Source organism: Pleurodeles waltl, chromosome 6 (genome assembly GCF_031143425.1).
Source record: "Pleurodeles waltl isolate 20211129_DDA chromosome 6, aPleWal1.hap1.20221129, whole genome shotgun sequence".
Taxonomy (NCBI): Eukaryota; Metazoa; Chordata; class Amphibia; order Caudata; family Salamandridae; genus Pleurodeles; species Pleurodeles waltl.
The window spans coordinates 1685713710-1685723887 of NC_090445.1; the positions used below are offsets into that span (position 1 = coordinate 1685713710).

A 10178-nucleotide genomic window follows, 5' to 3' on the forward strand; every position below is an offset into this window, starting at 1 on the left:
CGGAGTGTTTTTCGGGACCGGAACGCACGACAGGCCTCGCAGGTGTCTTCACTGTGCTCAGGTGACAGGCACAGGTTACAGACCAAGTGTTGGTCTGTATAGGGGTATTTATTGTGGCATTTGGGACAGAAGCGGAACGGGGTCTGTTCCATCGGCGTTCTTCTGCACGCGGTCGGGCCGACCAGGCCCCGACGGGGGATCGAAAAACTACCCCGAAGGGCACCGGAGCTCTTCGATCTTTCGACGCGGTGTTGAATCTAACTACGCCGATCCCGAACGCAACAATACAGACGAAAATCTTCCGAATTAGCTATCTTTCCGTTCCGAAACTCGGAGCGACAGGAACACGTCTGAACCCGATGGCGGAAAAAAAAAACAATCGAAGATGGAGTCGACGCCCATGCGCAATGGAGACAAAAGGAGGAGTCACTTGGTCCCGTGACTCGAAAGACTTCTTCGAAGAAAAACAACTTGTAACACTCCGGCCCAACACCAGATGGCGAGCTATGCAAAACATGCGTATCTACAGCGACAGATGCCATCGAACATACTTGTTATTTTGTAACAAACAAAAACAAACATGGCCACAATTGTCAACCAAATAGCCTTTATTCTGTACAACACATTTATGCTTTGACGGCAAATTTGCGCATTGGGTATAAACGCTCTTTTCGGACTTGTTTTTTAGTCTTCAACCCCTCTTCGTATTTGTTGAGCCTGCGGCGCAAAGCACGAGTCTTCCTGGGCCTCAAGTCAAGGGGCTTGTACTTCTTCCCCTATTAAAAAGAAACAAAAAAAACAATAAAAGCCGGTGCATATAAATAGTACAAACTGTGTGGTTTACGTAAACAAACTAAACGATTGGCCTTCACATATGACTAGGCCCTAAGGTAGAAGGATGTAGTAAGCAATAAAGTCCAGACTTAGCCATGAAGTCATTATTGGTATGAAAAAAGGGCAGGTCGAAGGCGGACTTCAAAGCAAGCTAGTCTAGGCAGGCCCGTCCGGGTCGGAATTAGGTGGATGGTGCAGAAACTGCATCGGTAACAACTCGGCAAAACAACACTCATCAAAAAAAAAAAAAAAAAAGTGACCAACACAACACAAACAATTCGGTGAAGCACACAATGGCAAGTGCATCATGGAGGGAAGAACACGGGGAGCACAGAGCGCGCAAATGGAAGCACACAAGGGACGCAGCAGGGAAACACCTGCACTTTTGTGGAGTGCTTTAAACAATAACAAAAAAATCTTGAAAAGCAAAGGAAGCACGAGAGCAGCCAATCAAAGACGGCAAAGAGGCAGTGCTCCACGGGAGGAATAAACAAGATGGACAAGACACTGAATAAGCAGACAAATGATTGACAAAAGGGCCAACCAAAGGTAAGCAATAGGCAGGCTGCAAGACCCTCTATGTTCTGGATAAGCCCACAAGTCAAGGAGTGATGCTAATGAGGCACTAGTTAGTAGTGTTAATCAAAACGATGGATTTACTGCAAGCACCTAAACCATTATGAAGCTTCGTTGCCAAAACGACCCATCCTCAAATCCTACATTTGTTATTGGCAAGCAAGCACACACAAAACAAAATATATATTATTTTTTAATAATAAAAAGCAATAAACCAAAACACAGGACCCTATTAAAGTAAGAGAATACACTTAAAAGATAGTTTCCAGGTGTGGTGAAGGTAAGTTTGCCCAGCAATGTGTTATGAATGTGGAGGTCCAACTGTAGTGTTACAAAGCGTTTTGTTGTACTAGGCTCCGAAAATCTGCACTTGTCTTTTCAGGGTATTAAAAAGTTAAGGAATGGTCACCAGGTGAATGTTAAATACTCATTTCATCATAAGCTGGACAATGAAAAGGAGGACTGCAGTAAGAGCGGGCAATTGTACAATAATTATTGAAGACTTAGCAAATAATGGTCTACACAGCACCGGTGTTTCTACGCCCACTAACACGTATGAAGTGTACACAAAGTAGAACGCTAACCTACATGCCAATAAACGTGTTATGATTGGGCTATTTCAGAAGAAATTGAGGCCGGACAGCAGCATAATGGACTGTGTATTGAGGACATTACCATCAGGCCCTGCAGTTAGTGATCTTAGTTACAGACACAGACTTGAATTGATGCGGACCTTTGCCTTCCACCGTTTGTGAGCGTGGGGCACACATTCATACAGCTACACTATGCAATGCACCCCCATGTTGCAATCAAATAACTTTACAATCTTATCTCACAATGAAGCGAGCAGCTGAGATGGTAAACAGGGCTTACTGTAGCTCGAGACCACGGTGGAGAGCATCGCCCGCACTAGACCACAGTCAGGTAGTTACTCACTTTGTAAAATTTCCGCAGGTTTTCCTTCTGTGTCTGATTGATGACCGTGAGGACTCTGGCAATGGATTTTCGGACAACCCGACTATTAAAAAAAAAAAAAAAAAAAAAAAAAGATAAGTTATCCCTTTGAACATTATCAAACAAAACTTCATGCACATGAATATTTGACAAAATGTTACTATTGTTTTGTCCAAACAAAGACGGTAACGCTGCAAGATCTGATCCACAAGGAATACCAAAAAGCATTTGGAGTGACCTCTAATTAGATATTGAATATATTTTTAAAAAATATATCAATTGCAGATAATATGTTTGAAGGGCTTCAAGCGGAGGCACGCTACCTGAATTAAGAATGAACATTAGGCAGACTGATTATATGCCGAGGCACCCGAGACAAAGATCACACGATAACTGACTGCCCGACCCAGCCTCACTAAAGAGCTGTCTGAAAACAGATACCTGCACGTTTTCCTTTGCCATACATCACAGTATTCACACAAATAGCCAATGACTCCGCAGCCTCACTCCATGAACGATGGACCACCTCCACCCGAGGACAGGCCTCTGCAAAAAGTACTTTTTTCAATGACGACCACTTCTAACGAGAAGTTAGAAATTACGTGATTGATTGAAGTGAACCCACGATAAGGGAGATACGCTGTTTGTGCCCTCAGTCTATGAACCCAGAGGCGAACTGACTAAATCCAGAACAGGAACTTAACTTCACGTGAGAAACTAAAAACAATCTGTAGCCTCAGTTGGTTAAAGATTATTTGTCACTTTGCTTGCAGACATATGTATAAAAAGTCCAATTGAAAGAAGCCGGTTCCTAGCCGATCCAAGCGGCACGAAGGTTGTAAAGCAGCAGCTTGTATTAACACCAAGGGGCATATTTATACTCCGTTTGCGCCGGAATTGCGTCATTTTTTTTGACGCAATTCCGGCGCAAAACTAACTCCATATTTATACTTTGGCGTTAGACGCGTCTAGCGCCAAAGTCCATGGAGTTAGCGTCATTTTTTAGCGTGGACACCTACTTTGCGTTAATTATATGCAAGGTAGGCGTTCCCGTCTAAAAAAAAATCGACTCCGAGGCATGTGCGTCGGATTTATACTCCAGGGCAAAATTCACGCCCGGGAGTGGGCGGGTCAAAAAAATGGCGTACGTCCGCTTTTGCGCCGTTTTTTAGCGCCTGCAAAAGGCAGGCGTTAAGGGACCTGTGGGCTCTGAAGGAGCCCAGAGGTGCCCTCCCATGCCCCCAGGGACCCCCCTGTCTCCCTTGCCCGCCCCAGGAGGACACCCAAGGCTGGAGGGACCCATCCCAGGGACATTGAGGTAAGTTCAGGTAAGTTTTTTTTTTTTTTTTTAAATTTGTGGCATAGGGGGGCCTGATTTGTGCCCCCCTACATGCCACTATGCCCAATGACCATGCCCAGGGGACGGAAGTCCCCTGGGCATGGCCATTGGGCAAGGGGGCATGACTCCTGTCTTTGCTAAGACAGGAGTCATTTCTATGGGGGTTGGGAGTGAAAAAAAAATGGCGCAAATCGGGTTGAGGCGAAAAAATTGCCTCAACCTGACTTGCCCCATTTCTTGACGCCCAAGCCCCATATCCCCCTACGCCGGCGCTGCCTGGTGTACGTCGTTTTTTTTAACGCACACCAGACGGCGCCGGCGGCTAACGTCTTTCAATAAATACAGCGCCCGCATGGCGCTTCAGAATGGCGTTAGCCGGCGCTAATTTTTTTGACGCAAAACTGCGTTAGCGCAGTTTTGCGTCAAAAAGTATAAATATGGGCCCAAGTACACTAAAAAGGTGGAGTTGCACGAGGCCCTACGCTCCAGGTCACCTTTCATCACGTGCCCGCTGGATTAAGGAGCTAGTGCAGCTCGTGTCAGTTCAAGGGACATCCACTCAGACACCCAAGTCATAAGATAACTGAAGAAAGGTCTTTATGCAAAGAAGCATTGGCAAAGCAAATAGGTCTTGCCTATGAAAGGCTGTTGCGTGGTTTTGTAGGTAGCGACACAGAAGCTTTGTACTGTGGGCAAAAATAATTTAAGAAAGCGCTATGACACGGCCAGAGCTAATGCACCTTTTTTTTTTTTTTTTAAGTGCATTAACGGTGGCTGCATCATAGCCTTTTTGGTTTTAATTATTTTTAGCACAGCATTCACGTTGCAGTACCACATGGCTACAAATCATTCCTAAAGTTGGCAATGCCCATGCTGTACAACATGAATAAAATGCAATGAGATTTGCCAATGCTTGCTTTGTCTCAGCACAACACTCCTGTGGTTATGAACAAATCAGCTAATCTCATCTGTGAAAAGTTATATATTTGGGACCCAGCAAAAAAAATCCTACCAGAAAGAAGGTAAATGCACCTATGTCCATGCCTTAGTGAAATTATATTTTGAAGTGGGCAACATCTGTTTTCACAATAAATATCCAATCCAAAGGAGCCTCTGGAGTGCTTGTGTCAGTAAAACACAGCTACAAATGGTAAGATATTCAATAAGGACTAGAGAGAGAAGAAAAAAAAAAAAAAAAACTTAAGTACCTCTATCACAGCACGACCAGCAGAATGAAAGCAAATTACCAGTCGGCCCACGCTCCAGCCAAAACAAGAAGTGAAGCAAGCATGCATTGGCCATTTAGAAGGCAGCAAATAAGAGTGACAATGAAGCCAACAAATGGTAAGCAATGGGGTGGCTGCAAACCCTTTTTGTATACAACAGCTCATGTGCTGTTACAGGCGAGACCTAAAAAAGTGTAAGCAGGTGGATGGAGTCTAGGCTCAAGTTTCCTTTCCTGGTCAGGAGCCCGAGACTGGATTATCAAGGATCAAGAAGAAGGATGTGGTTACCCGACTTGAAACTATCCCTAGTTTATATTTCAGTACCACTGCACAATGCTCGGCTGGGGACAGATTAAAACCCAGGGCCTCCTGAATCCAAGGCATGCTCATTAGCAAATAGCAAACATTTCAGCTTTGCTCATTGTTTGTGTGGATAAAAAAAAGGCGATTTAATAAAAACTGACTAACAGAATGGTCAGAATAAAAAAAATAAAACAAAGCATGAAGCCTTGAAAACGAGTCGGCTTTTCACTCGCGCTAGATTTATCCAAAGTTTTGAACCCCCCCCTTACCAACAGACCTCTGGCTAGATACCTCCCTAAATATCCCCCCCCCCGAGCAGCCTATCCTACTTATTGCACAAAGCCAGGTAATTGCATGGCTACATAGCCAGGTCCAGGGCTACTTAACCCATACATTTACCCAGACCTCACCATTCATTTACTGTGGTTATTTAAAAAGCCCATGTGTTGCCGAAGACCGAGTTTCCACCAGATGAACTTACATCTTGGACAGCTTAGATGCGGCTCCACCAGTCACTTTGGCAACCCGGAGTTGCGACAATTCGACCTTGAGGTCATCCAGCTGTTTCAGAAGATCTTCCTTCTTCTTACCACGCAGATCACGGGCCTTGATTTTTGCCTGAAATGAAAAGACAACTCAACCATCAGTGTGACCAAACACTAAAATGCAAGGTTATCTGCTTTTCCTATGTTTTTACAAGGGCTTCTACTGGTCAAGAACAAATCTGTCTTTAGGCAGAGATATCCATGTATCGTGTAATGCACTCCTATGATAACCTACACCCTGCTTGACTACAGTGCATATTGTCCACATTCTACTTGCACTACATATCCGCTGTAAGGTGGAAGCTCTGAAGTCCAGGCCTGGCCAGTGCTTTATAAAACTACGTATATAAATTCACTAGAGTAACAATCAGTTGTCGGACACACAAACAAATATCACTCATCAAAAACACAAAAGGAAGGATCATGCTCTTATTCACCAACTGAATATAAACAAAACCCTGGGAAAGCTTGGCAATAAGTGAGACCTTCCATAGGAGGAAGCCAGTCAGTTAGTAAAGTCTGTAACTGAGGTCAAATCGAGCAACAATTATATAGTACTGTAGTTCAGTGGTTCTTAACCTCTAAACCTCCTGGGATCCACAACAACTACTGGTGCTGAGAAAATTAAACTTTAGGAACAGATTAATAAAGTGTGAATAAAACTGCAAAATGTATAATCTGTATTTTTAAAGTGTTCTGGAAATGTGATGAAATTTGTAATCAGAGGCTAACAATTACAAAGGTAGCCTCCGATTGATTTTGGGGCAGTGCACACGCAAGAAACAGGACATAACATAACACTGGCAAAGTGTAACTCATTGTATTTAGAAAAGCTACAACCTTCCCACTAAGCGTTTGATTTTGATTGAAATATATATATAATTTGAGTATTTGATGAATGCTTTTTTGTGTATCGTTTTGTGGTTCAAATCATTAAAATTGATTGGGCCTGTTCAATGGCTTCCAGTAATAACTCAGAGGGGGTACCCGAATTGCAAGAGATTAAGTTAAGGGGAGGAGCTGGATTCTAGTAATGATTACGTATGGAACCCAAAGAAATCAAAAAAGTCAAGAACCACTGCCCTACTTAATTTAAGTAGTGTTGCTGAACTATGTCAACTTCTGCAGCGAGGGCCCCGATACTTGGTCTCTGTTCTTCCACTTTAGTTTTATCACTAGCTTATGAATGGAAGACGGCACATCTTCAACAATGAAAAGTGGAGATTTAAAATATGCTGCAAAAGCAATAATCCTGTTGTAAGTGGACCTCACGCCCGGATGACAATGAGTCAACTGTGAGGTACATTTTGAGTTTTCTTCATTAATCAATTCTGATTTACATTTTCATTCCAATAGCAACCACCCGATCCAAGTTTATAATGCGCCCTACATCCCACCAGGACCTCAAAAAATTGTGATAGACAAGAGAAATGGGACGAGGTGGGTTAATGCCAACATTGAAGTAAGTGATTAACTATTCTATAAGCATATACCCCTTTAGACCAACCTGGCTAAGGACACTAAATATTGAAAAGAGAACACTTTTTTATCCCAAGGGCCAAGAGAGCAAAGCCATTATACAGCATAAATATCTGCACCCCAACTAAAAAAGTCTCATAAGAGTTTTTGCTGCAGGGCAGTGCTGCAAGTCACTATTCTGCACTGACCGGCATCAAAAGGAAAAGGCAGGAATGCACAATATTAATGAATTATGGCACATTCTAGTCCTTTTTGCCTTCACACAGATTGGTGCCTACCGCCCACACAGGCGCCCTCGCATCATGGTCCAAGGGCGTCTGCATTGGTGGCACAATTGTTTTTGTGCAGGAAGGGACACCTTCCAGCACAAAACCAATCAATGTAATCGTTTTCCTCTATGTGTGATGTAGCACACATAGCAAGAAAAACAAGCATTGTCAATGCAATGGGTCTCGCATTTGCTCGAGTTAGAGCTATTAGCAGTGTTAATTCCTAACTGGACTGTTCTTGCCACAAATTAAAAATGAAAATCAAAACATGTCTGAGCAGTTCAGCGCTCCACCCATAAAAAAAAAAAAGTCATATCTCATTACACCTCCCCCAGGGAGGCGCACGGTTTTGACACATTCCCTGTTTTACAGATTCTTGTAAATCCGAGAAGGTGTAAAAAACCAGTGGGTCTTGCGCGGGAAAACCCACAGCAACGGCTAGGGAACGTCTCCTTTATATACAGGAAGGACATGCAGAGATTAGCACTGCCTTGTCTTACTCTATATCTATGAGCTATGCAAAGACACGCTGGGTGGCTTTCTTTCACCTCTTCGAGACTGAGGCCTGCGCCATAAGTAGTGACGCTTCTGCGGCGCAGGCCTCTTGTAAACAAAGTCTATGGAGAAAAAGGCAATATATGACTAAGTAAGCAGATGACAACGAAATCCACAAAATACCCATCTACCCAAATGAACAAACACCACAAGAAATCACCACTGCATATAAGAGCCACAGCCCATACCAGTGCTTGACAGAAAGTAACAAGATTGAAGCAATTGTAAACGCATGGGAAAAGAATACAGGTTTTTGGAGCTACACTGAAGAAAAAAAAAAAAAAAATCTCTAAACCAAACAACAAATTGTTTAACAAGCGTGGAAACAAAGCTAGGGGGAAACCGAGTCTGATGCAGTAGGTTAAACTTTATCAATAATTACAAGTGAAAAAAAGCGCTGAGAACAGGAACACCATCGCCAGAAAACAAAAAGGGTTTATTAACAAACAGTGCAAGAACTGACCAGGGCAAGGAAACCCGAACACCTGGACACACGAGTCCTGGACTAGTAAGTGATTAGGCCGTTTGGAAGAAGAGAAGGACCCACCAGTATGGGTCGCAGGCCTTTGACGGATAGTTTCCCTTTAATGTTTACAAGGACAATTCGATAGCCTGCAGTGCAATTCCTCTTCCACCGCTGAGTCCAGGATTCCACCCAAAGTGTTCAACAAAAACTCTTTACTATTGAGTTAGATATCGCTTCACGACACCAACTGCCAACCCTTATCGAGAGGGTCCACTGCAGCACTACCCCGGTGATCACCTCAAGTCATCGTTGGCAGGTTCCAACTCTACACATTCCTTTAGCAACACAGTGCATTGTGGGTGCTGTAGTCCGGTCATGCTTCGACTAAACCGGACACCCACTCCCCATAGCAATGGATGGGTCGATCATGGGTCTGTAAACAGAGTCCGTGATGACAAAGTGAGCGGGGGACACAAGCAGCACCCACTGCTAGTCGTAAATCCACATCATAGACTCGTCATTAGCGTTCTAACGACATAACCTGGCATTAGTAACGGGAAGTGGCAGGTAGAAAGCAGTCAACAGTCGCAGCCTCCTTTAGACACCGTTTTATTCCAAGCGTCTCTCTCTACAGCGGAGCCGAGAATACTTAAAATATACCCGCAGAGCGACAGCCAAGCGACTTCTTAGTAAACCGACACCATAACTAACAACACTGATGGCGGGAGCCGGGCAGATTAAAACGGATTGTGCGAGACTAACACAAACTCACCATATTTGCTGCGAGCCGCTACCGGAAAGGAAAGCAGAGGGCCACAAGCCGAGCTCTTCCGGGTGATGGTGGCTACCAACTGCAGCGTATGAGGAGGGGTGCTACTGGGTAACCCCCACGATCGAGTTGTGTTGGTGCAGTCCGTGTCTGACTGAATGTAGAAATAGAAAACGCACCCGCCGTGTAGCCAAAATGTCCGCCATGTCGGAAGAAGCCGAACGTGTTTTAGTTCAATGATAACTTTATAATTTCCAATTTTGTCACATACTTCCTAAAGAAATATTGCGGATAACAACATATTCTTGTAATACTTATCAACGCATACAACTCATATGTTTGACGTAATCCAATGAGATATTTTTTTTCAGTATACAACCTACTATTTCTTTCTTCGTTGTGTTTTACACTTCCTCCCTCTACGGCATGCTTTGACATGTAGCGCCTCATGGTTTCAAATACCACAGCTTTAACCTGGCCAGGAGAGGGGTTCATTCAGGGGTGGACTGATAAACTGAGGGTCGCAGCTGAGTGCGTGCCAGTGTTTCAAACACTTCAATAGTTATAGTTTGTTGCCCTGAGCTGCGCCCTCAGGGCAGCACTTACTCCAATTATCAAGCATTGGCAAAGCCAACAGGTCTCGCCTATATAAGAGCTAGTGGCTTGGCAACGTGTTTTTGCCATGTTGTACACCAGTGTGGCTGCTGGTCTGCATGGCTGAAAGTTAGTGGCGTGGAGTGATATAGAGTGCAGTGGGAAGTTGTGTCGTAGAGTGAGTTTGTTGAGTAGAGAATCAAAGGGGGAGTAGAGTGTTGAGTTCAGTAGAGGGGAGTAGAGTTCAGTGATTCAGTGGCAGAGAGTGT

General features: G+C 44.0%; 1 protein-coding gene across 1 annotated transcript; it reads right to left on the bottom strand.

The window, feature by feature from the left end:
• Positions 1 to 590: 590 nt before the first annotated feature.
• RPL35 (ribosomal protein L35) lies at positions 591 to 9455 on the bottom strand. The gene is made up of 4 exons (XM_069241734.1): positions 9319 to 9455; positions 5714 to 5850; positions 2347 to 2428; positions 591 to 776 (listed from the first exon to the last, which is right to left on the bottom strand). Exons 1-4 carry the CDS (start codon positions 9319 to 9321, stop codon positions 627 to 629), a joined length of 372 nt encoding a protein of 123 aa, XP_069097835.1. The 5' UTR covers positions 9322 to 9455; the 3' UTR covers positions 591 to 626.
• Positions 9456 to 10178: the final 723 nt, after the last annotated feature.

Excerpts from the sequence above, each read along its gene's own strand:
- RPL35 (XM_069241734.1), bottom strand. Across the intron at positions 2,429-5,713 it reads GCATCTAAGCTGTCCAAGAT|TCGGGTTGTCCGAAAATCCA; the intron begins GTAAGTTCATCT and ends TTTTTTTAATAG. Across the intron at positions 777-2,346 it reads ACCTGCGGAAATTTTACAAA|GGGAAGAAGTACAAGCCCCT; the intron begins GTGAGTAACTAC and ends TCTTTTTAATAG.